The 26,867-nt window shown below is 38.5% G+C and overlaps 1 protein-coding gene across 1 annotated transcript; it reads right to left on the bottom strand.

Annotated features, from left to right (window-relative positions):
* Positions 1–19,398: 19,398 nt before the first annotated feature.
* LOC143565979 (expansin-A11-like) lies at positions 19,399–21,544 on the bottom strand. Its single transcript, XM_077053026.1, has 3 exons — positions 21,236–21,544; positions 20,467–20,776; positions 19,399–20,056 (listed from the first exon to the last, which is right to left on the bottom strand). The coding sequence occupies exons 1-3, from the start codon at positions 21,366–21,368 to the stop codon at positions 19,750–19,752; spliced, it is 750 nt and encodes a 249-aa protein (XP_076909141.1). The 5' UTR covers positions 21,369–21,544; the 3' UTR covers positions 19,399–19,749.
* Between the last annotated feature and the right edge of the window lie 5,323 nt (positions 21,545–26,867).

Below are 26,867 nucleotides of genomic sequence, written 5' to 3'. Positions count from 1 at the left end.
AATTACCAGGCGAGTTGTTTAATGAAGCTGTTATCCATTTCAAAGAAATGATCAAAAAATCATCGCACCATCAGATCGAGTTGTGGGAATTAGTGAAGAGTTTTGTAGACGTGTTAACTTATGAAGATAGAAAACATCTAAAAGCCTCGTGTAATGGTCAATTGTTAAATCAACTTGACGAGGATGACTGGGATTTCCTTGAGTTCATGTGTGAAGATTCTAAGTCAGAAGCAGCTGCAGAAAGAAAAAGGAAGCAGGTTAACACCAAATCGGTAAAATCAGACACAAGTGAATCTGAACGAATATCTGAGTTAGAGCGGGGGTTGGATGTGTGCAAAAAAGATAAGAATAGAGCGGTTGGTAAGTCGGGGTGAAATTCCCATTTTGCAAGGACTGTGGTGAACTCGAGCATACGATATATTATTTCCTCAAGTATGAAGATGATGAGGAGAATCCTGAAGAGGTCAGCTACGCTTACGGGGATACCAAAGGCCTAGGGTTTATCTCAAAAACCTATCACCATGCCCAGAGAAACCACCTGAACTTTAGATACGGGAACGCGGCTACCCACTCAAACCCGAACCTTCAGGGGTCTAGCCAGAACCGATAGCAAGGAAATTACCGCCAAGGTGGTTATCAGCAGGGTTTGTATAATCAGAACAACGGTCGAGGCTATAACAAAGAGCGGACCGGGGTAGTAGCTCGTCGGGTGGCTAGAATCAGGACCAATAAAAAGGTCCACGAGTAATTCAGACGAGTATGTGCACTTAAAATTGGACGCTTTGCAGAAGTTCGTGACAGATAATCAGAATGACACTCAGAAACAGGTTGAGTTATGAGACAAATCTTCAGAAGCGATGGCAAAGCAGATGTAACATCCTACTTTCGGTTGTATTAATAAAATAAACTTCGTCTATTTTATAGTGGGTCGTTATCGGTTTAGATAAATAGAATATGAGTTGGGCTAGTGTTGGGTAAATGGATATGGGTTATGGACTTGGGGTATGAAAGAAGAAGGAAAGACCATGGGCTTAAGCCCATGACCCCTAAATATAAATACCATTAATCATCACTTAATCCACATTCACACATATTCCATACACCACCCAAAAACACACACTTAAGATTTCTCTCTAGTTCTTCCCTATCCCTAGCCGAAATCAAGAAGGAAACCGAGCACCGACCCAAGGTAATGATAGTTTAATATTGTATGAGCTTAACCTGTTAGATATAGTTGCGAAACGACGAGCCGACACCATTAAACCGTTTAAATCACGAGATCCGGGTGGAATCGGGTATAAACCGAACCTATGATGAGCTTAGGGATCACCCTAGCTCAGATCTGGATCGAACGGGGCGAAAAACGGTGAAAAACGAGTTAAAACTCGTTTTTTCCGGTGAGTTCGCGTTTTTCCGGCGGCTTTCCGGCAATGACGGCGCCGGAAAAGTAATACGAGGTTAAGGGTATGTCAGGGAATGTTCTGACATTCCCTGACCTAACCCTAGTTCGCTAGGGGGGGTTAACGAATCAAAGGTGATTCGTTAAGACGATTCGCTGAGGAAAGCATAACGAACTAGCTGTAGTTCGTATCTAATTTTTTAAGGGAAATGGGTAACGAATTACCCTTGATTCGCAATAACCAGTTCGTTAGAGAAGATGACGAAATAGATGGACCAATTCGTTACTTGGGCTGGTTCGCTTGGGACTGATTCGTTAAGGTCCAATTCGCTATATGGACCAGTTCGTGAAAGGGTCCAATTCGTCATAAGGACCAGTTCGCTATAATGCTTGATTCGTTACAAAGCCAGATTCGTTATAATAGTTAATTCTCTATGAACTCCCATTCGTTAAGGACTGAATAACAAATTAGAACTTTGAAAGAATGACAGAACAATCCCTGGACTTAGAAAAAGAATGAATTAATTACAATTAAGCCCTTGAACTTTTGAGTTAGCGAATTAAATAATGATTTAAAATCCTAATGGAAAATTGTTGGTACATGATGTCAGTAGTTCAGTATCTAGTGTCTGTAATTGTGTTAGTTGGATTTGTATTAATGTTTTGTTAACTTGTTTCACAAGTTCGCCTCTTATAAGCGAACTTGTGGAACAGGCGAAGTTATCAACAACTTCACCTAACATGTTAGGCGAAGTTGTCGATAACCATAAAAGCTTAGCTGTGGCTTGTTTTGTAATTAACGATTCAGTACGTGTAATCGGTGATTGACATATCACGTGTTATTAGTTGCAATACAACGTGTTCTTTGTTTATTGTAACGTGTGTTTGCTTGTGTTTAACGTATATCGATTCTACGCTCGTATCGTCTTACGTAGGGATTCCGCACCTACGTAGAACGAGATATTTCCGTGTAGATCCGGCTGGTAACCTACAATTGGTATCAGAGCATTTGCTCATGATTATGTGGTTCGGGATTATCACACGGGTGTAGAAATCGTTCCTTTCGACTATTCGCGGGATGAGTTTACGTTAATATACCGAGTTTTCGTGTCCTACCCTTCTCCCACCATAAAAAACAACCCATTACACCTTCACATACCTCGCAATACGTCTAAATCAAACCTGCAAAATCGTTGTGTTCATCAGGCGAAGTTGCCGCCACTGTTTGTAGGGTTTAGGCGAAGATATAAGATTAAGCGAAGTTATCATTAACTTCGCCTACCTCACAAGTTCGCTTACCTTAAGCGAAGTTGTCATTAACTTCGCCTACATCACAAATTCGCTTAAATCAAGCGAAGTTAAGAAAGCAAGCGAAGTTAAGACTTAAGCGAAGTTATTATTAACTTCGCCTACTGGGTACTGTTCAGAATAATAAAATATTATTTTTGAGTTTCTTTGTGTTTTCGAGCCGTATTTCTTTCAAAGATGACTTCTATAAACATTACGGAACTGGTGAAGATGGAGGTGGAAGCAGGTTCAGCTACTAAGGCTCCAAAAATACTTAAGGGTACCGATTTCGTGGCTTGGAAAGACCGGTTTGAGCAGTATGTTAAATATCAAGATGCTAAGATGTGGGTGTGCATTCAAGATGGATACATCCCAAAGACTATCAGATTAAGAAGTACAATAAAATGGAAGAGGAAGAAAAAAAATGTATGAGGCAGAGAGTAAAGCTCATGCTGCTATCACCATGGCTCTTCCACAAGAGAGTCTTCACACCTTCAGGAAACACAAAACCGCTAGAGAGCTATGGGAAGCATTGGAAAACCGATATGAAGGTAATGTGAGAATACGTGCATCCAATATTAAGCTACTAAAAACCCAATTCTCGGTGTTCAAATATCTGAAAAATGAATCACTTGATGATATCATCACAAGATATTATCACCTGATGACCGAACTCAGCAATTACTCCATTGTTTACAAAGAATAGGAGATAGTAGAGAAACTTCTTGATGCTCTTCCACCGAAATGGGAAATGTACACTGTGTTGATGAGAGAAGATAAAGAATTTGCCGATTTTGATTTGGAAACGGCAGTCAATAAATTACGAACTTTTGAACTTAACATGGTTCGGAAAGAGACACCAACTGATCAGGTTCAGGGTCCGGGAATGTATGGTGCAAAAGTTAGTTCAAGTTCAACTTCAAGATCAGAATCAACTGCCTACTACTCAAAGGGAGACTCGAGCGCTAACTCAACTCATGAAGGTCATGTAACTCTCAACATGGATGGTGATGTGTGTTTCGTAGCTGGTGGAACAAATGCTTCTAAACCTCAAGCAACAATAGGTAGTTTTTCCTCAAGTGTTCCGAGCAACAAATACTCTCAGATGCCCATGAGTGTTAAATCTGCTGAACAACAGTTTGCTCTCTATGCATATTTCATTGCTTCTTATGAAAACTACATCAAAAGAAAATTAGTCGATCCCGCAACTTTGGATGAAGACTATGATCAGATTGATGCTGATGATCTAGAAGAGATGGATCTGCAGTGGCAGATGGCAATGATAGTAAGAAGAGTTAAAAGGTTTATGAAGAAGACTGGTAGAAAATTCGTTGGTGAAAGACCAGGTTTTGATAAGTCAAAAGTCCGGTGTTATAACTGTCAACAGAATGGCCACTTTGCTAAAGAATGCACAAATGACAGAGTAGAACGCAGTCAAAACAGGTCTACACAACAGAGTAGTGGTGGTAGTGAAAATAAGGCTATGGTATCTAGACACAATAGCGGGTATAACTGGAATCTACAAGTTGAGGAAGACTTCGAACAGGCAAATTTGGTGAACATCGAAACTGCAGGAAGTGAGAAAGTGACTGGAGAAAATCAAGCTTACATGGCAGAAGTGAACGATCAACTTTCTGAGGTAAGTTCTAAATTCCCTTGTACGAAATGTGAAAATGTGTCTAAACAATTGAAAACAATAACTGATCAGTTTGCTAGTTTGGATGCTCAATTTAAAACATTAAAATAAGATCATCATTACACTAAAACTAGAGAAAACAGTTACTCGGTAAAAATAAAAGCTAGTGAAAAAGATATCAGAAGTCTTAAAGCCAGTCTAGCTGAAAAAATACAAGTAATTGATCTTAGCTATGAAGTGTTAGAAGAGAAAACCAAACAAATTGCTGAAAAGGATAAACAGATAGCTGATTACCAGGTGAAAGTGGTGGAACTAAACAGAAAGCTTGAGCAATTTAGAAATTCCTCTGCAATACTTGATCACCTCGTAAGTGATCAACGTTCCCCAGTTAAAAGGTGAGGAATTGGATATTCTGAAGTTCCACCACCTTATAATCATAACTATACTTATGATCCTAGTAATCAGAAATCTGTTGATGTTGAAATTGGTCAGACAGTTCCTGTTAAGGTTACGATTAAAGATCCAGAAGTTAGCAAAAGTGAAACGAGTAAGCCTGTTTCGAATGTTAAGATTTCTGTTCCTAGTTCTGTCTCATCAAATTCGGACAAGACATCCGAGTCTAGTGAGACAAAAGAAGAGGTAGTGTTACTAAAACGTGGAGAGGACCATAAACCAACTGAAAAGAATTCTCCACTAAACCCGTATGTCCCACCATATGTTATACAAACGGGCAGTAATGCAACCTTAACATCTAAAACAACTGTTGAGATGAAAGTTGAACACAGGAGTTGTTTCAGATGTAATCAAATAGGACACCTGATTGCTAATTACCCTCTAAATCGAAGATTCAGAGATATGAGGCCTCCTAAAACTGAGAATAAGCCTAACGGTAATCGTTATAATGGTAAGAATGCTAACTCACCAATGTTCAGACATTGGAATAAACCAAGAAATCAGAGATGTCAATCTCAGTTTTTCCCTGTTAACTATCGAACTACTGGTAATAACTCATTTAATTCACGAAGGTGTGGATGGCCTCATAGTCAATCTACAAGAAGGTATCCTTTTAGGACTTACAGAAATCATTCTAATACTAACTTTGGACAGCCAGAGTACGGGAAACCTTTTAACATATTTAATCGACCCAAGACCAATAGGTCTTGGGTCCCCGGATTTTAATCCATTGCTTTAATCGTGCAGGAACAGTTGAACAAGGCTGCAAACAATCTATGGGTTGTGGATAGCGGCTGTTCCCGGCACATGACTGGTAACAAGAACTTGTTACACGAGTGGAAACCTGTTCAGGGAGGTACAGTAAGTTTTGCTGGAGAGAGTGGTGGTAGAATTACTGGAATTGGGACGGTGACTAATGGTAAAATGAAGTTAGAAAAGGTGAACTTCGTTGAAGAGCTGAAGCATAATTTGCTAAGTGTGTCTCGGATCTGTGACAAAGATTACACTTTGCACTTTACCAAAAATGAGGCGATTGTACTGTATCCTGGTTTCAAGATACCATAGGCATGGATAGTGATGAAGGCTCCAAGGGAAAAGAATACATATGTAATGGACATGAGGTCGATTGAGATGGCAACAGACGAATCATGTCTTCTGTCAAAAGCATCTGAATCGGAGTCCGAGTTATGGCATCGAAGAATGGGGCATATACATCTTCGAAAAATGAACTACATTGTCAAGAATGGGCTAGTGCTTGGTGTTCCCTTAAAAAATTTCAACTTTGAAGACCAATGCTTATCGTGCAAAAAGGGAAAGCAACACAAGAAACCTCATCACACCAAGAAGATCAATTCAATAGTCAGTACCCTAGACCTACTTCACATGGATCTCTTCGGTCCCGTGAATGTAAAAAGCCTAGGTGGAACATCGTACTGCTTGGTGATAACTGATGATTTCTCTCGATATTCTTGGGTATATTTCCTGAAGACAAAGGATGAAACGGTTAAGTTGGTAATTAACTTGATTACCAAGGTTGAGAATATTATGGGGAGAAAGGTTAAATACATCAGGAGTGACAATGGGACAGAGTTCAAAAACTATCAGATGGAGATATTCTGCTTACAGAAAGGGATAGACCACCAGTACAGCGCTCCGTATACTCCGCAACAAAATGGGGTGGCTGAGAGGAAGAACAGAACGCTAATTGAAGGAGCCAGAACCATGCTGGCTGATGCTAAACTTCCTGTGGTGTTCTGGGCTGAAACTGTTGCAACAGCCTGTTATATCCTTAATCGAGTTTTAACTGTTAAAAGATTGAATAAAACATGTTATGAACTTATGCATGGTAGAAAGCCTAACTTGAATGGTCTCAAACCATTCGGGTCCCTGTGTTCGACATTAAAGACGAACTCAAAATTTGGTGAGATAGCCGACGAAGGTATTTTAGTCGGATATGTTGTTGGGACACCCAACAGACGAGTCTTTAATCTATCGACCAGCAAGGTTGAGGTGGTGTGTAACACTGACATCACAAGTTACAAATCACCAAAACCAAGCACGGGACCCGCTGGGGCTTTCGACTATGATAAGCTTTTTAAATCTTTTAATTTGCCTTACTTGGATTGTGCAGAAGTTGATGAGAGAATAGCTACGCAGATTCTTTATGATGAGGAAGAAAATTTTGTGCAACGACAGCAGTACGATGAATGTCAACCTTCCTCGTCAACTGCTGTCGACACCCCTGCTGCCTCTACTGAAGACGAATTCTTCAATCCTTTTCACTCACAACAACAATCGCCCATTGATGAACTATCTTCGAACCTGGAAGACAATCTGCAAGTCAGTTCGGTTCCGACTAAAGGAGTTCATAAATATCACCCTTTGGAGAACGTGATAGGTGATCTGTCTGATGGTGTACAAACAAGACAAAGCTTGAATGAGGACACCTGTGTTTACATAAGTATCAAAGAAACAGGTATCCTTAACGAGTGCTTGTACACCTGTTTCATTAGCCAGATTGAACCAAAGAACTATCAAATGGCTCTAAAAGACAGCTCGTGGGTCGAAGCCATGCAAGAAGAGTTAGCCCAATTCGAGAAGATGGAGGTTTGGAAATTGGTTGCAAAACCGAAAAATGTGCATGCGATTGGCACAAAATGGGTTTTCAAATGCAAGAGAGATGAAAAAGGGATAATTATCAGGAACAAGGCAAGGCTGGTTGTAAAAGGTTTTAATCAGCAAGAAGGGATCGACTACAATGAAGTGTTTGCTCCTGTGGCGAGATTGGAAGCGATTCGTCTGTTTTTGGCATTTGCTGCACACAAGGAGATGAAGGTGTTCCAGTTGTTGGTGCATAAATGTCAGTAGTTCATATGTCTAATGTCTGTAATCGAGTCTGTAATATTGTTTATGTATTTGTTTGTTTAAAGCGAAGTTGTTGACAAGTTCGCTTAGGCGAACTTGTTAACCAAGCGAAGTTGTTGACAAGTTCGCCTAGGCGAACTTGTTGAACAAGCGAAGTTAAGGACAACTTCGCCTGAGGCGAAGTTGTCGTGTATTTATATAGGTTACGGTTACTGTTTACGAAGTGGTTCGAGTTACGTGTAATTCAGTGAGTCAAGTGACGTGAGGTCGAGAGTCTGTAAGTATCACGTGTTGAGTTATTAATATAACGTGTGTTTGTTCGTATCGTATTCGTGTGTTTGTGAGCTTGTGTTCTACGTCCGTAACGATCTACACAGGGATTCCGCACCTGTGTATATCGGGATATCTCGTGTGATCCGTCCAGGGAACCTACACCAGTTAGACGTGAAAAGTACGTTTCTTAACGGTAAAGTCGATGAGGTTGTGTACGTTGAGCAACCTCCGGGTTTTCCTGACCCAGATTTTCCTGATCACGTGTACAAGCTAAGTAAAGCGCTATATGGGCTACATCAGGCCCCTCATGCCTGGTACGCAACTCTATCCGATTACTTGCTTGAGAATGGATTTGAAAGGGGAAAGATCGATAGCACACTGTTCGTTAAGAGAAAAGGAATAGACTTTCTTCTGGTTCAAGTCTACGTGGACGACATCATCTTTGCTGCATCAAAAGTCGCCATGTGTCAGGAGTTTGAAGCCGTCATGAAACTGAGGTTTGAAATGAGTGCTATGGGTGAACTAACTTTCTTTTTAGGATTGCAGGTTGATCAGAAGAAAGATGGGATGTTCATTCATCAGACTAAATATGTCCAAGACATTCTCAAACGCTTCAAGATGGAGGACAGCACTCCATTTGATACTCCAGTTTGCGTCAACCATAAACTGGGTGTTGATTCAGACAGTGATGCAGACGTGGACCCCACCCAATATCGGGCAATAATAGGTTCTTTAATGTATTTAACTGCATCTAGACCTGATATTATGTTTGCAGTTTGTCTTTGTGCTCGTTTTCAGGCAAACCCAAAGGAATCTCACATGAAGGGTGTGAAGAGGATATTGCGGTATCTCAAAGGCAAGCCTAAGCTAGGGTTGTGGTACACGAAAGGGGGAGACTTGGAGTTAGTCGCCTACACGGATTCTGACTATGGAGGATGCAATCAGAATCGGAAGTCGACAACGGGTGGATGTCAGTTTCTTGGAGGCAGATTAGTGTCATGGCAGTGCAAGAAGCAGACCTCAGTCGCCATTTCTACATGTGAAGCAGAGTACATGGCAGCATCGAACTGCTGCTCCCAGGTTCTTTGGATACAACAGCAATTGCGCGATTACGGTCTGAATTCACTCATACCCCTATCTGTATAGATAACACTGCTGCTATCTCAGTAACTAACAATCCCGTAAAGCATAGCAAAACTAAACACATTGACATTCGTCATCATTTTATACGGGATTGGGCTGAGAAGAAATTAATAGTGCTTGAAAAGGTTGACTCGTTAGATAACTTCGCTGATTTGTTTACTAAAGCGTTTGAAAAAAATCGTTTTCAAAACCTTGTTGAGCTAAATGGGATGATCAATCCCGAGTAACCGTGTTTTTATTTTATTTAAAAAAAACGTCACTATCGCTTAGAATTATGTCGGTTGCTTCAGTTTGAAGGACATATTTTCGGATATGGTTGGTCCTCATTTCTACCTGTAGAGTATGAGGATAGCCATTAACCAGATGACTGAAAGTGACCGGGGCGGTTTATGATGTGTTTTTATTCTTTCGCTGAAAATTAGTCGTTCATACTTAGTTAGAAGGACACATACTCGTATGTGGTCGGTCCAGCTGATCCATTGGATCTTCAGGATAGCCGTTCACCTGAAGACTTTGACTTGATCGGGGCGATAGAAGTTAAAAATATTTTAAAGGGAGATGAAATAATTTTTCAAGTCTACTACTTCGTAAGAAGTATCTTTACAATGTTTATAAGAAAATTGATCCAACCTTGGAAAGTGATAGACAAACTAATTCTGTGTGCTTAACTAGTGAAGTTATTAGGCCTAAAAGACTTTAGAACAGTCATTGTATGTCATGGTAGCCTTTTATGGTGCGTAAAAGTAGAAGTGATACTAACTAACTCTCCTCGATTTTAAGTGGAAACTCATTAAGAGTTGTGCATGTCCTCATATATATCTTTCCGAATGATAGGCAGAAAAGCGATTACCCAGTCATAAACGAGCCCGTGAGTGTTCTGATTCCCGAGAAGATAGTGTGTCAAGAAACTGCAGTGATCCAGATTCGGGACTTGCAGTAGTCTACTGTTTACGGCTATGGAAATGTTTAATAAAAAAAATTATTATTATTTAAGCCTTCTGAAGTCTATTATGTTATACTTATCAATCAAGAGGCAAGACCGAGAACGAGACGAATATCGAGATGTATTTACAGCTTAATCAGACACTACAGGTCGAGGTCAACTCGGGGTGACTTGGGGAAAGCCAAATACGCTTTGAGAATAGATAGGAGACATCACATTCTCTGATGTGTTGCCCATTTATATTTTGATCTTAATTGAACCTAACCCGTATCACAGAAACGATGAAAACCATACTAAGTTGTTTACCCGCTTATAACCTGTTTCTTTATGTCATAATACAGCTGAACATGGATCTAAGTGACAGTCACTTAATTAGTATGATTCCAGTTCGGATCTTTTCTAAAACATGTAAGTCCCTGTCAAGACTGAAATTTGATCCCGTGTACTCTATCTCAAATTTTGATTTTACTTATGTCGTATTATGGTTTAATACCTGGTTACTTGGACGTTGATCATATTTATTTTAACGCTTTAAAGGAGGTTTTAATAGTTGATTGCAAGACGTCCTAATTATAAGGGTCTGTTATGTAACATTGTTATCAAGCGAAGTTAATAAAACAGGCGAAGTTAGCCCCAACTTCGCCTGTGCAACTTTGACCCTATATAAAGAAAATCTTGGTCAAACCCTTTATACTTTTTCAAAAACCAGCGAACTTATCAAATAATCTCTCGGCGAAGTTAATTCTCGACTCACACCTCGTTGTTTTATCTCAGTTTTAATCCGATATAAAGGTGTGTAGTGTCGTCATATCTTATAATCTATGACAATGACGTTAATCAAGGTCGTTTCGACCCGATAGTGACCCCGTTCATTCAAACCCTCAACACCCGCTTTTCAAACTTATTTTCACGTGGTCGTAATCATCTTGATCGTCGTGATCTCCTCAAAAACATGTTTTGTAGAGTCCACAATCATCAAACTCATAAAATTCACCTCGTTTGGCCGCCTATACTATTGCCGCTTCAGATTCAAGCGAAGTTACAGTTTAGGCGAAGTTATCCTTAACTTCGCCTGATATTTAATTATTTAACAGTATATGAGGCGAAGTTGTGGTTAGGTGAAGTTATCATTAACTTCGCCTGGCCCTTTTAACTTTTTTTAATTAACATTTATCAGCCGAAGTTAAAGTTAAGGCTAAGTTATTACCAACTTCGCCCCACCCCTAACTTCGCCTATACAGAATAAATCATAACTTCGCTCATGGTAACAGGCGAACTTGTGATTTGACTTGACGATTCTCTAACTTAGACTGTTTTTGTTACAGAAATGGCAGCTGTAGCTGGAGCCGGTGGTGCAGGTGGTGATGAAGGTGGAGACAACAACCGACAGTTTTTCCCGGGGCATAATATGTACATTACTCTGGACTCGGATGCGAGCGATGTTGATGATTTCCGCGAGATCATCACGTTTCTTATCCGCTCGCGTATCTTCCACGCTATTACTACAACACTGCCTATCTCTTTGCCAAACATAGAAGATTTCTGGCAGACAGTTGAATATGATTGTCGAGTCGAGCCCCCATTTATGCGTGCAACGGTTAACAATCAGGTAGTGCAGTTCTCGTCTGAGCAGATCAGGGTGGCTTTGCAGTTTGGGGATGAAACGAGGAACGATCCTACAGACTTCGTGGCTCCATTCAGAGATGGTGCTTTTCTAAGAATGGGCTATTCTGGTCCTTTGGGGGATACTCAAAGACGAAAGGGGTTCTTGTTGGACCAATGGCACTTTCTCATGCACGTGATGATCGTGTGTATGTCGGGGAGAAAGGCTGGTACAGATTGAATGGGTGCGACGATGCAGTCGGCGATGACAGCACTGACTTACAATAAGCGTTATAGCTTTAGTCAGATGGTGTTCTACGAGATAGATCGTCAAAGACGAGCGGTGGCGCGTGAGAGATTCTTAATGTACCCAAGATTTCTTCAAATGATCTTGAATCACGTGGCTCCCTCGTTACCTCAGCGCCGTCCGATTCGGTATGTGGAAAGTGTCAGCAAGCGAATATTTTCCCAGTGTAGATCATCAAGTGCCAGAAGTAAGCCAGAACTCCATCCTCGACATACTCCGCTATTTGGGTACTTGATCAACCCGGGGTATGTTGCAGCTCGTGGGGACGAGTTTCGGGATCTTGCACCACAACAGACTGAAGCACCTCAACCACCACATGTGGTTCAGCAAGCTTTACCTGCTGCTCCTGTTGTGGCACCGGAGGAAAATGTAGACCTTGAAGTTGCGTTTGGCGATCAAGGATTTTTTGATATGGAACGTGTTGATCCAGAGAAAGATGTACAACTCTCGGTTGCACGGGTTACTAGTGTGGATGTGGCTATGACAGCTACGACAGAGGCTGATTCTGATTCCTCAGATGATGATATGGCTGAAGCTAGACGGATTTTAGTTACACAAGAAAGGATTCATGGGAAGAGAAAGAGAGACACCGATTACAGTGATTCGGATTTTGAGGAAGATTTACATCGGTTGGTCCGTAGAGCGAGAAGGGAAAGGGCAGGTGCAGGTTCGGGAGCTGGTGAGAGCTCAAGGGTGGTTCGTTTCACTCCACCCGCACTGTCTGGTATGACTATGGTCCCTTCATCATTGCCGGTTACAGGGCCAAGCGCCACGGATGTTCCCGTGGTGACTACCTCATCTTCGTTTGGCATACCACCCACTTAATTTCAACTCTCGGCTCCGGAGATTGTGTCCTTGCCCCCTCCAACTCTTACTCCATCGGAGGTCGTTGCAAGGTTTGTTGAGTCGACGGTTGTCGCCACTGCAGGGTTGTCGGTTACGATACCACCTGCGGTTACGTTTCCACCTGTTTTTGAGGTGCCGGTTACATTGGGAATCCCTCCTCCGTACGCTCAAGACATATCACATATGAGGTTTGATTTCGATGCAACCTTATCCGACTCGGAAAGAATAGCAGCGCTTGAAAGGGTCGTGGCAGAACAATCAAGAGTAAATCTAAAAAGTTCGAGCTGTTGAAACCGAAGAAAGGAAAGCTCGTTAAAGACAAAGACAGAGGAATGAGAGCAGATGGCAAGCCTTGGATGATAATGAAGTATAAGCCGATCCGGTGTCTAAAAGAAGTGCCGATGAAACAAATGCCCAAGGATGTGCTCAAGGATCTGAAATGGTGGTACGTTGATAGTGAGACGGCTGAAGCGGTGATGGAGGATGAAGATGAACAGGAGCTGATGAGAGTGTATGATCCAATGCACTTAGTGAATTTGTCTCAAGCTGATCTGCAGGTGCTAAATGAGAAAAAGATATTTTATATTCCTGCCTGGAAAGAAGAAGCAAAGAAATATCAAAGAGTAGTTTCAGTTTGTGTACGAGAAGGCGTTCATGCTTGAAGATGGAAGATACAAGATTTTTGGGATTACGAGACACGTGTTTGAAGATAGAGATATGAAGCTACTGCCAAGGGGGAGTCTGTTGGTACATGATGTCAGTAGTTCAGTATCTAGTGTCTGTAATTGTGTTAGTTGGATTTGTATTAATGTTTTGTTAACTTGTTTCACAAGTTCGCCTCTTATAAGCGAACTTGTGGAACAGGCGAAGTTATCAACAACTTCACCTAACATGTTAGGCGAAGTTGTCGATAACCATAAAAGCTTAGCTGCGGCTTGTTTTGTAATTAATGATTCAGTACGTGTAATCGGTGATTGACATATCACGTGTTATTAGTTGCAATACAACGTGTTCTTTGTTTATTGTAACGTGTGTTTGCTTCTGTTTAACGTATATCGATTCTACGCTCGTATCATCTTACGTAGGGATTCCGCACCTACGTAGAACGAGATATTTCCGTGTAGATCCGGCTGGGAACCTACAAAAATATGTTACGACAGTTAATAGAAATAAAATTTTTCCAAGCTGACCTGACAGCTCGACCCCAGCCAGGGGCTCTGCCCCTTAGACCCTACTAGGGGCTGCCGCCCCTAGACCCAGCTGCCAGGGGCGCTGCCCCCGGACCCCCGTTCTTCGTGGGTCATAAGTAGACTAGAAAGACGTTATAGATAGTGATAGATAATTGATACGTGTAATTATTATACAGTTATCCGCGCCCAACTGAAGAAAGGAATAACAATTAACGGTGAACGTAACCGACTTCAGGTGAGTTTCTAGCCCCATTCCTTGTTATGTTTTCGGGGCTGTGTGCATACTCGATGTGATTAGTTAATACACTTATCCTAAGTGATAAGTGTATGCCATATATGTATTATGTGAAATATATGAATGGTTTCTTGCCAGTACATGAACGATCTTCGGAATTGCATGTACTGCCAGGAAACGGTTGATGTTATATGTTTGTTGTAAGATGACGAATGAATGATGTATGTATGTGCGAAACTTACGATTATGTATATAGAAAGTATGTTAAGGAGGTATGGAAGAAAGGGTACCGGACCCTAATAATATCCGAGGATGGAGGGTACCGGACCCTAATAATATCCGAGGATGGAGGGTACCGAACCCTAATAATATCCGAGGATGGAGGGTACCGGACCCTAATAATATCCGAGGATGAAGGGTGACCGGACCCTAATAATATCCGAGGATGGAGGGTACCGGACCCTAATAATATCCGAGGTATGTAGGGCGAATGCTCTTTATAATGTAAGGCTAGTTATGAATGTATACAAAAGAACGATGGACATGTTAAGTATGTAATGCGTACCTACGGGCACGTATATGTGTACGTAAAGTAAGTTATGTGATTAACTAGAACTCACTCAGCGTAACTGACTTTTAGTATGCACGCAGGCATATAGGTTGAGGCAGCTCGCATGATTGAAGACACATGGCATGGAATCGAAGATACTGGCATCTCGCAGAAATGTTATGATGAATTAAAGACTATGTTTTATTTTTAAATGGCTATGAATGTTTGGTAAACGAGATTTGGAAGTTATGTAATATGTTATGGTTGAAGTTATTATATTCCGCGTAAAGTTTTAATTAACTCTGATTTGTAGAACTGTGTTTATGAGTAAATCCAACACCAAAGTAAGGCTACCGGTAACGGGGCCTTACACCAAAGTGAAGCCGAATCACTACAGTTCAAGCTCGAAGAAACACGTGAATCAGGTAAGTACTTTAAGATGTGGGAAGAAATATGATAATAAGGTTGGGCTTCCACCACCATTGGGTGAGGGGGTGGAGGAAGAAATTAATGAAAATGTCATCAGTGATGACGAACAAAAACCGGTTACTTTAACTGGATCTAATAAAATGAAAATAAAATTAAAAAACCGTTTTGAGAGATGATACCACCGATTCTAAGGGCAAGGGGAAGATGAAAACCGCTCCTTAATCTGATGCTTTGTTGGCGCCCATCTAAGGCGAAGATGGCAGCAAAACAGGGCCCACAACAGGAGGAAATATGGGAAATGTTTAAACATTTTAAAATCAATATTCCTCTATTAGATGCCATAAAACAAATTCCCACCTATGCTAAGTACTTGAAAAAGTTGTGCACACAATTGAGGAATCACAAAATTCCGAAACAGATTGACTTTATCGATAATGTGAGTACGATTATTTCGGGTGCTCTTCCACCTAAGTTTCAAGATCCGGGAGCGCCTATTATACTCATTTAAGTGGGAAATTAAATAATGACACGGGCACTTGTTTTTCCCGATGAGGATCGTTGAACTCGATATTGATCTACGAAATCGAAAATGCACAGTGTTTGTTTCAGTGCGTTTCGGTACTAATCGATGAACGAAAACGATTGAGCACATACATAAGATGTAATCAATAACTCATTGAAGCTTGTTAGGAATTTCGGCAGAGTAACGTTACAATCGGTGTCTCGTAAAAGTGAACTCTTATGCAAAATGAAACAAACTAACCTATTTATATTGCATGCCCCATTCGTTACTTGACATCACATTCGTTACATGCATGCATTTTATCACATTCGTACTAAAAACTGACATGCACATTCGTTACATGCATGCTCATATTCGCCATCCATTCGTTGCCTAAGTCAAACTCCATTCTCCTCTTAACGAATGAGCCTTGAACTAGCGTTTGAACCTCGTAAGTATGCGTCATCTAACGAATGAGCCTAATTACAAAGACTAAACGTCTTGTTAGTTCAACTCCTATCACTTTTCACATTTCATGTACAAATAGACCCCCCTTGACAATTGTTGGAGTTCGTTAAGATCTAGTTTTTGTTGCTATCAATTGATCTTCACGTGTGTCTGTATACAGGTAATGCCTTGTAGACAATGCACTAACAAACTCCCATTTGGCATTAGTTGTACGTCCCCAATCTTTATCAGCGTCAATCTTGTACACACGATCAACATCTTCACTCCCCCTTAACTCGAATACTCTGTCATAAGTTAAATTCACCATCTTGAGAAGATACAAGGATTAAATAATCATAACTCTTATCATAACATCAACACATTCCATCAATAAACTGTAAAGTTTTATTTTAATTAGCATTTGTGCACAAAATAGTATGAAAAAGAATGTTTAATGGTGAAAATATTTGAATAACTCAACAAACAATTTGAAATTGTATATTAATTGTCGAAAGATCAAAAATAAATTGGAAAGAATAATCTTTTGGGTTTTTACAAACTTTATGCTAAAACACACTCAAAATATTTTTGATTTTTCAATGTTTATATCAAAACACACCTATAATATTTTTTTATTTTTCTCAAATTAATGAAAAGAAAATTAAAGTTGTAAACATAAGCAGTAAAAATAACTTATATTTTTGTGAGAAAGATCACAACATAGGATCTTATTGACTAGTAACGTCCTATAGTACACTTCAAATTTGACATTATTATGCATATAATCCAACAATGATTGCAGAAATAATTGTCCACTTTAAACTTTATACAAATCCTTCAGTAGCTTTACGATACAGATTAAGGTTCAATTAAGCTCAAATCTTATATGGACCACATCTATCAGACACAATTTGTATATCTTTTATATAGTGAATTTCACATGTAAATATGTTTCTTTTTCTTGAAATGATTAGTTGTGACCTACGCAAAAATTAAAAAACAAAAAACAAAGAAGAAGGTTAAAATATTCCCTTAAGATTGGTATTTCTACACGTAGATAAGGTTCCATTTTAACAAAATAAAATGATAAAATAAGTTGAAGCTGTACAGGGCCTTAGCCTCCAGTTCGATACATGTTTTCACACATTTGTGCTTATAGTATACGCAGAGAAGGTCCAAGGCTTGTACAAAACACTAGGAATATAAAGCAGAATATTTATGACTTAACCCTCATATCGGTATTACTACACGTAAAGAGGATCCAATACTTAAGGAAAAATAAAGAAAAAATAAAGTTGAATTTCTTTTCAAAATATAAAGAAACATAAGCTGAATTTCTTTGCAATGAAAGCATGTACACACAACAATCTATAAACTTTTTAAATCTTAAAACATATATTAACTGAGCATCAAGATGTAATACCACTAAATTTGGCAAGCAATTTAGGTTTATATCTTTTCAGCATTTACATGATCTGTTAAGCCTATCATGCACATCATATAGTTGAGCTTATGACACTTTTGAGTCTAATTTATTCATGTGTAAGATCCGCTAAGTTATTGTACTATCATTTTCCATATATGTCGGATCACGTTTCTCAAATTTTATATATTTCATATTTTTATATTTTTCATACAAAAAAACACACTATTTTTGAAATTTTCTGATTTTCTACCCCTAAAAATATTAACAAAAAAAATTTCAGAAAAATAACGAAAAGTGATATTCCAACATAGTCTTTTGAAGATCATGGTCACCAAAAAAGAATCTTGAATATGAAAGTGTGAATGGTGAAAAGGTTTGTCGATTGAAAATTTTATGAATTTGGAATCTTTGCAAGTATCAATCAAATCAAACGAAACCAATATGTTGAGATGATCCACTATCAACAAATTTGATTTAGCAACAATCCATATGTCATTGACGAATCTTCTTCGATATCCCTGCACAAAAACTAAATAATTAACGAGAAACTGGACCCAGACCATAGTCTTAGGTCAACCAGTATCCTCAACATGATCAATAACAGTCGATAGGATTTTTGGTTTCCAAACTGGTAATGGATTATCGACTTGTTGCCTCAAAAATTTAACATCATAAGAACAATGAAACTTTTCAGGAGACTTTAACAATAATATAAACTCTTTGTTGTGTGGATTTTTGTATAAGTTTCTCAAATTGCCTAAAGGTTAATTAAACCTTGTTAAAAGCATATGGCAATTTGTCCTTTAACATTGCAATAAAAACATTTTCTCAATTCAACCCGAATCGAAGATGATTCTGTTACAATTTTAGACGCAAAGGGTTGAATTTTCTCATGATTTTTCTTTTGGAAAAACTCAAGATTTGATCACTATGCAAAATTGTTCAATACATCAGAACCAGTAGATTTGACAATCTCCAATAGGCATCACTAATGTATCACAATTAAGAGAAACCGAGTGATCACAATCATAAACTTTTTCAACACACTCAGGTTTAACAAGAGCTATCGGAAAGAGCTCGTCAGCAAACATTTTATCGACACCTTTTTACTTGTAAACTTTCCATTTTCTTCCCTCAACACTCGATTTTGAAAATGATTTCAATATCTTTTCAGAAACAACTTTCTTCTCACATGTCTTTGGTTTACCAGTTTTTTATTTCTCAGGAGTTTGTGGTTCACAAAGAATATGATTTTCAACAGGTATATTTTCATTCTTTGGTTCGGTCTAAACTGGCATACATCCACCGGTGGCAACTAGGTATATATTCTTTATTGAGTGACAAAGGATTACAAGTACAAGACGTGGTATAAATATAGACTGTACTAGGGTTTCTAAACTATTAAACAAGAAATCTAAACAGGCCCAGCCGGCCACACCCGTCTCCTCTTTTGACTGCATATAATAAACTTGGCGAAAGAAGGCCTAAGAACCCAACACGAGCTAGACATAATTTGGTAAAAACTGAGACGTGCATTTAGTTCTTTATTCGGTCCTTACGGTCGATCGATCTATGGATTGACGATGAGCTCGCTTTTAAATTTTTCATGAATGTGTATCTCATGTCCTCAATATTTTTTGTGAAATTTTGACATTCTTGGCTGTTAGTATTTGACGATTTAATGTTTAAAGTAACCAAGGTTTACGTGTAATTGATATTTGTATAATGTGAGAATTTCTATGAATCTATCATACTTAGTTGATCGGTTAACTTGCAATTTCTATGTATAATCGCTTATCAATTATCACACTGTATATATCGGCGCCATCGTCGAGTGTCAAACTAACGATGGACGGTTGAAATCTCGTCTAAAATGTGGACATACATGGGATATAAAGAGGCACGCCACTGAGCCCGAATCGTCATCCTCGAATTCGGAAAAAAATTGTAAAAATTATTACAAATTTCTTTGTAATTATTCGATACTTCAACAAATCAGTAAACTGAGTTTTTATTATTCGATATTGTTAATTAAGTACATTGGAGTATACATGAGCTTGGCCATTTGAATAAGAGTAAGCTAGTTCAACTCCTAAATTTGTGTACCTTTGGAAGAAAAATTATAAGTAAAAAAAAAGAAAAGGAAAACATAAACGGATGCTTCCTTAAAAAGAGTAAGCATGCCGCAACCTCAAACACCAAATCTTGAAATGCATTTAGAACTGCACTCGGCTCGAGTAGGTTTGCCCGAATCTCCAATTCGATGGAACGATGTTGGGGAAGGTTCTAGTCACGCCATCAGTAGTTGTGATCATGAACGAGAGCGATTGACCATTGAGGTACGAGTTTGATTGCCAGTTTGACCCCCAGTTTCTTGACATTGGTGACCAGCCGGTTCTAGACCCCTTTACTTGAACCGATTGAATCGACCCAGCTCCACCAACGTTTGTTATTGAAACAAGCTCAAAGTAGTCTCTTCCGTTTATTGTAAACCTAACTCCGCCATGTCTCTTGCATGGTACCCTAAAAATCGAACACAAAACACATGCTTTTATAAGTGACACATCTTAAACTTATACTATTGATTAAAGTAAATAAGAAAGTTTCTAATTATTGATGTGAAAATAGGTCACTTTAGAAGCATTTTATTGATAATTAATAAGTGATATAAAGCAAAGCTAGAAAATGGATTATAAAAGTTCAAACAATTTAAAATTTTTTAAATTGTTAATATTCATATCCTCCAATTGTTTTTCTTGGAGAAAAAATATAAATCATTAATGAAATGATGGTTTTCATAATATAAGTAATTTTCATAAGTATATTTACAAGTTACAAATGGTCTGATCTATAGTAATTATTTGATAAAGTCGATAAATATTATTCGAGCAATGACACTTATACATAAGTATATTTAAAAGAATAATGGGTACCTTTTATAAATAACGGGGATTATTCCGCCTTTGTAAATGCCAATCTTCTCCCAAGCGGGTTGAGCCATATCGAAATGTTGAAGGGGCGGATTGCACCACCCTCCCGGACCATCAAAATTTGGTGGGCAAAAATTGGTAGCAGTAATGGTTACAGATCCTTTCTTGCACCATCGAGGGTCAGACTTGCGATCACATACAATCTTGTAGCATTGGCCACAAGCTGCACCCTGGTTGAATAAAGCAGTACTTAGTGCCGCGGTTCTTGTGCCATATCCAGCTGAGAACAAATTACCATAACCACAAGCACCCCCTACAATCAAACAAGATCATATTAGTATTGCTTCTTCATGACCCGTCTTACTACATGCAAGCAGGGGCGGCTCAACTGTATAAAAAAACATATATAAGCTGAAATCCGGGCCCATATTTATAAGCCCCAAACTTTTTTTACGATTTTATTGCGTTGATTCACATTCAATTCTTTATCTCCAACTATCGACAACTCTCTCGGCTCTTAGTCTCTCAAATTTCTAGTTGGAACAGACTTATTCCGTGGCTTTTAGGTATGGAAAACAAAAAATGTGTTTCATCATATTCCTGCTTTTAGGATTCGAATCTGAAAAAATAAATTGTTTGAACAAGAGTATCAAAATTTTAATTCGCTTTAGGCATTCATAAAGGTCCACCCGACAATGTATACATGCATTAATATTGGTAATATTGTACGGAATCTATATTTATGAAATCAAATTATCATTGAAACACATACCCATTGTTCCCGAAGCATCACTGCCTCCATAAAATGTGGCATGAGCTCTAATCCAACTTGAAGCAATTAAAGATTCAACATCAGTAAGAAGATAGAAGAAAGCCGTTAACAAAAGAATGCACGCTTTTGACATTAGTCCGCAACGAAGAAGAAGATGAAGTTGATGAAGATGAATAAGAGGTAGGGATGAAGAAATCTGAAGGGGATGTGAATCACATATATGGATATATATAAGATCAGATGCTAAATAAACAACTTAAATTAATCAAGAGTATCATCAATGGAACATCTTCACATGTAACCCTGCTAGTACTGATTCATTTTCACATTTTAATTCATTAAAATTATGTTATCACAAGATTGAAGAGATTTCTAAAATCCATTCAATTATTCCCACATTTAGTTTCAAGTTAATATTTCATGCATGTGCTCTTTGAATTATGCATTTTGTGAGGTGCTATTAATCAACCGGATCAAATACATTAAAGCCTATACAAAGGTTACGATAGGAAACTAGTCGAAGTAAAATTTGAACTTAAGACTTATGTTAAAAGGAAATCAGAGTTTATTATTGCACATTGCGATCATAAAATAAAATTGTTTAGTTTGTATCACGTGTCATGATAATCGGCCTACTTGCTCGATTCTTTGATTGCAAAATGGCTAGGGCGTTATGTTTCCATGGTAAATAAGTGCTATTAGAAAATAAGTCATTTTCTTTATGGCGGTTTTCATTGGAATTTTGTTGGAAAACTCACTTTTCAACGATTTTCCTATAAAAAGTTGTGTTGGAAAAACACATATAAAAATTATTTCCAACCTTTCCAATAACTTATCCTACAAAATTGCTACAAAAGTATGTTGTATACAACTTTTCATCTAAACTTGTTTTATTTTTTAATTTAGATTTTCTAATTTGTTACAACTTTCCAACAATTAGCATAATACTAAAGATAACACAAATAATTACATTTATACTGTTTTCCAACAAAAATTATAAATATAATTGATAAACGTTTTTTTTTTTTTAATTTTGTTGTAGAGCAACTATTTTGTTACTATTTTTGTTGCAATACTATAGCAAAATTAGGTTTTTTTTTTTTGGAAATTCGTCATAAAATTTATTGGAGTTACATGTATGTTGTAGGAAACTTTTAGGAAAACAAGTTGTTTTTTACAATGGTGGTTTTCCAACTACTGAGCTCAAGATTTGCTGGGGCAAGAACTAGCAATTTTAATGGTTTTATATTAAATTCCATAAATACTATATGTAAACTTGTTATTTGCTTTGTTAATTTATTAGGCTAGAAAGCAGATGTGACTCCGTATGTTAATTAATTAAGGCAAATATATTAAAATATATACAAAGTAGAAATGCCAATAATACCTGAATTAAATATCCTTTAATAATATCTTCGAATTCATTGCATCCAGCTCTGAACATGGATACGCAGAGATACGCAAAGATTAGCAATTACAACTTGATAAACTTATTATCTTTATTATTACTATGACGTATAAAAATATATTCATACACTCTAATTATAGCAATGTATCAAATTAGTCTACTTAAAATTGTGCATCTAATCTAGTTAAAACAAAGTGTTTAAGTTGGGCAATTACAACGATGTGCCTAAACAAGGTATAACAGTGCGTCTAAACCAATTACAATAACATGTTTGATATACAAAGACACCAGGGCCAGCTCCGAGAAGACGAAATTTTTTTTGGGCCAAAGGCGAAAATTTTTCTTTGCCTTAACTGAAAGGAATATTTTGTTAGGTTTAAACAATTTAATTTTAAATAAGCTTACTTAGTTATGATTTGGGTTGTGTAAAAAACTTGTGTATAAAAATAAACATAATAATGTCTTAACTAAGACAAGAACTCACAACATCTTGGTTAGATGTCATACTTCTTTACCAATAGATCAAGCTAATGGTTATATAATTATGTTGAAACATTGATTATACATAATATTTTTCTTAAAAATACATATAATTTAAAAAAAATAAAAAAATTCGAGCTTAGCGAGGTGTCGGGCCTGTGGCCGTCGACTTCCCGGCCACACTCTTAGGCCGGCCCTGAAAGACACGTCCCAATATTATAAGATCAATTAAACACACTAATGAATGTTACGGTTACAACGATACGTCCCGTGTTATCATTTAAATATAATATTGGCTCACACATAAAATATTACTTTTAAAATAAACCAAACCAAATTTATCAATTATCATACCACTTCCATAATCGTGTAATTAGTTTGTTGCGATGACCATTGCAATAACTTCTATAAATTTAGTTAATTTGGTTAATAGTTTCACTAATTGTTAAAAGTTTAACCCAAGAATATCAAGGTGTGGGCCAACAATCAAAAATTCAAAACATTGTGATTCAATATATAGAGAGATAGATATAGATATACACACTATGATCCCTTAATTCGCAAGATTTGTAAACAATACAACGATATATAAGACTAAAAAGTAGCAAAGAAAGACATACCAAAAGAAATTAGACAAAATACTGATGATTAGAAAATGAAATGATTATTTAGATTTAAAGCCTACTGAGTTGTCAAATAGTAATAAAAATAAAAGAGAAGAGAAGGTTCGTTTATAGATAAATAATTTATAAATAAGATATAACATTGAAGAAATCTTTATTGATAAATAATAATTAATAGTTGCATTAACATTAGATCTGAGTCAATTTAAAACCCCACCAGTGGTTGTAGTATTTTAAAATTTGGCGGTGCTCAAGAAAGATCTTTGAAGGCACAAAAGTACTTGTAGTTGGTACGTACATCTCTATGTTTTTGTGTGGTCCAAAAATTCCTAGTATTTTCCATAACCAAATTATGTTTTACATTAAATTATATGGACAGTCCTTATGATATGTCTATTTGCTTTTTCCCTTTTAGGTATAGGAAATTACATTACAGGTCCAAACTTGTACATGAATGTAACAAAAATGCCCCTCACAAGAATAGAGGTCAACTTTTTTAGTATAATGTTTTGACTGATAGTTAGGTCCGATCGGAAAAGCAGTTTGTGGTTTAACTGATCAGCTATTGATCAGCTATGGAAAATGATGACGGGGGTAGCCCAAGGAAATAATAAAATGGCTGAAACACATTAACGTTAAAAGGGTTAAAAGGTTAAAAGCTTCGTTTCCCGCCCAAACTTATGTAAACAAGTACCCACGTGCTACAGTACGATGTCAAATCACTGTTCACATCATTGTCCCTTCTGACCAAAGGGCATATTCAGATAAAGTATTATTATTTTAGTTAAGGATCAGCGTTCCAAACCTTCCCGCCCATAAAGGTCAACTCTCAACGCAAACAAGAGGCTAACTAGTTTAGTTAACTGGACTAAAAGGCTTACATCTTCTTCATATAAATAGATGACTTAGCCATAAACATAAACACAACATATTTGGGCAGATAACATCATCTCCTTAATCTTCTCTTCTTCCTTGAGAAATATGCTCTTAGCTTATTTCTTACTTCAATAACTTCATAGCTTCACTAAGAACATCATCCTAAAACCGATTCCAAACATCACGGTTCTTGATCCTCGGTGAGCTATAACAACAAACAACTAACTAGTGAACCTCCTTCTACGTTTTGCAAACGTAGAGGGACACCACGACCTGCGTTAGGCTAACCTGAACCCTTGAAGCCTGTTAGCCTAACCTATCCATTCACTATCATTGGTCTTATCTTTGTTGTAGCAATAAGTTGGCGCCCACAGTGGGGCTACGCCGCTTACTTTATCATAAAGACCAGTAGTGTAGCTCCATCACCATGTCAGAAGGTGGATCTCCTGGAGAAGTTAATCAAGTGTCAAGAACACCGACACCAAGCGTCGGTCAAGAAACTCCGGCGACAACCTCGATTTTTTCCACTCCGGGAGGAACTTCGACGGGACCCTTGTTCCTCGATTTTTCACCTTTTCAAACTCCAACCCCTTCACGATCCGGAGTTCCTTCTCCTCATGCAGGAGTCACGAACACCCCGGAACGTGTTGACTTGACAATGGAAGGGGTATCACGGCATTTCTTGCAACTAAGACATCTTCTTAACCAACACGTGAGCCAAGAGAGAGAAAAGGGGATAAGAATAAGGCTAGATTATGACGAGTCGGAGCCCTCATTGTCGCTCGGACGTCCACCTTCCCCTCCAACCAGCTCACGACCGGCTGTTTCTCTTTTTGAAGCTGGTCCAAGTGTAACCTGTCAACCCTTTAACCAATCTCCTTACACCTATGGGAGATCAAGCCCAACGGCTTTCCCTTTGTTCACTTCACAACCCCTTGGACATGAGACCACTCTCGACCAAATATGGCAGTCACCAGCTTCAAGTGCTCCTCCCACAGCCACCACATGGGAACAGGCCATGTCGGTCTTGCCCTTGGCTCGAAGTGCTGCGATGAGCACTCCCATGGGAACGAATCAAACAGCAGCCCCTGAAAGCCTTCAAGGCTTTAACCTGATGCCTCAGATGATGGCTCAAATGATGGCACACTTTCCTTGGACCCAAATCATTAACCAGGTGCTGGGTACTCACCAAGGAACAACAAGTCATAATCCTGCTGTAAGGCTAGTCGAGGATCTAGAAAAACCCTACAAGTCCGGTAACCTATCTTGTTTCTCTCAACAAATCGCCGATTATGACTTTCAAACAAAAATCAAGATGCCACCCCATATAAGAACGTATGATGGGACTGAAGATCCCGAAGACCATCTCCAAGTCTTCAATGGGGCGGCTAGAATCGAAAAACGGTCCCATGCTGAATGTTGTTTGATGTTCATGCAACGTTAGTTGGGTCAGCCAGGATATGGTTCAATGACCTTCCTGCTCAAAGCGTTCGAAGCTTCGAAGATCTGAGCAAAGGCTTCTTGGCTCACTTCTCACAGCAAAGAAGGTACGTCAAGGAAGCCACTGTCATTTTTCAAATAAAACAAAAAGATGATGAGAACCTTCGAGATTTCATCGAAAGGTACAAGAAAGAAGGGTTACAATATGTGGGGGCTGATGAAAAAATGAGGGTGGCAGGCTTCATGAACGCCATCACCTCCAAGCACCTCACAAGGGACTTTAACAAGTGCCTGCCTAAGACCCTTGAAGAAGCTCTTGAACGAGCTGAGGCCCATATTCGAGGCGAAGAGGCCATTGATTTCAAGGAGCAACGAAAAAGAGCTCCTAGTTGGCGAGGCAGCAGTCCCAACCGAAAGAGAGGGAACTACAATCCCTATGATAAATATCCAAGGGGCTTAGATCAACGAAGGCCTGAAGGCCGGAACCCTCCAAGCAGGGAGAAGACTGTGAATGTCACAGCCTTAAACAAAACCCCTCAGGAGATCCTTGCCACTGAAGAAGTAAAACACAACTTCCGACCTCCTCGACCCTTGCCCAAGAGCAAAAAGAACGAAAGCTCCACCCAGTTCTGTGAGTTTCACGAAGAAAAAGGTCACCACACAAATGATTGCTTTCAACTCAAGAGAAGAACTGAGGAAGCTATCAAGTCTGGAGAATTGGCTCATTTGGTGAAAGGGGTCAAAGACAAGATGGCTGAAAGAAAAAAGCAAAGAAGTGAATATGGTGAATATAGACCAAGGTGTT

Source organism: Bidens hawaiensis, unplaced genomic scaffold (genome assembly GCF_021521415.1).
Source record: "Bidens hawaiensis isolate Kalapana, Puna unplaced genomic scaffold, B.hawaiensis_p1.1 tig00000001_1, whole genome shotgun sequence".
NCBI lineage: Eukaryota > Viridiplantae > Streptophyta > Magnoliopsida > Asterales > Asteraceae > Bidens > Bidens hawaiensis.
This window is presented reverse-complemented; position numbering and strand designations above follow the sequence as displayed.

Bases quoted from the DNA above. Each gene is read 5' to 3' on its own strand.
- LOC143565979 (XM_077053026.1), bottom strand. From the start codon at position 21,368: ATGTCAAAAGCGTGCATTCTTTTGTTAACGGCTTTCTTCTATCTTCTT. The intron at 20,777-21,235 runs GTATGTGTTTCA...GTTTGATTGTAG, and splicing joins TGATGCTTCGGGAACAATGG to GGGGTGCTTGTGGTTATGGT. The intron at 20,057-20,466 runs GTACCCATTATT...TTCGATTTTTAG, and splicing joins ATCCCCGTTATTTATAAAAG to GGTACCATGCAAGAGACATG.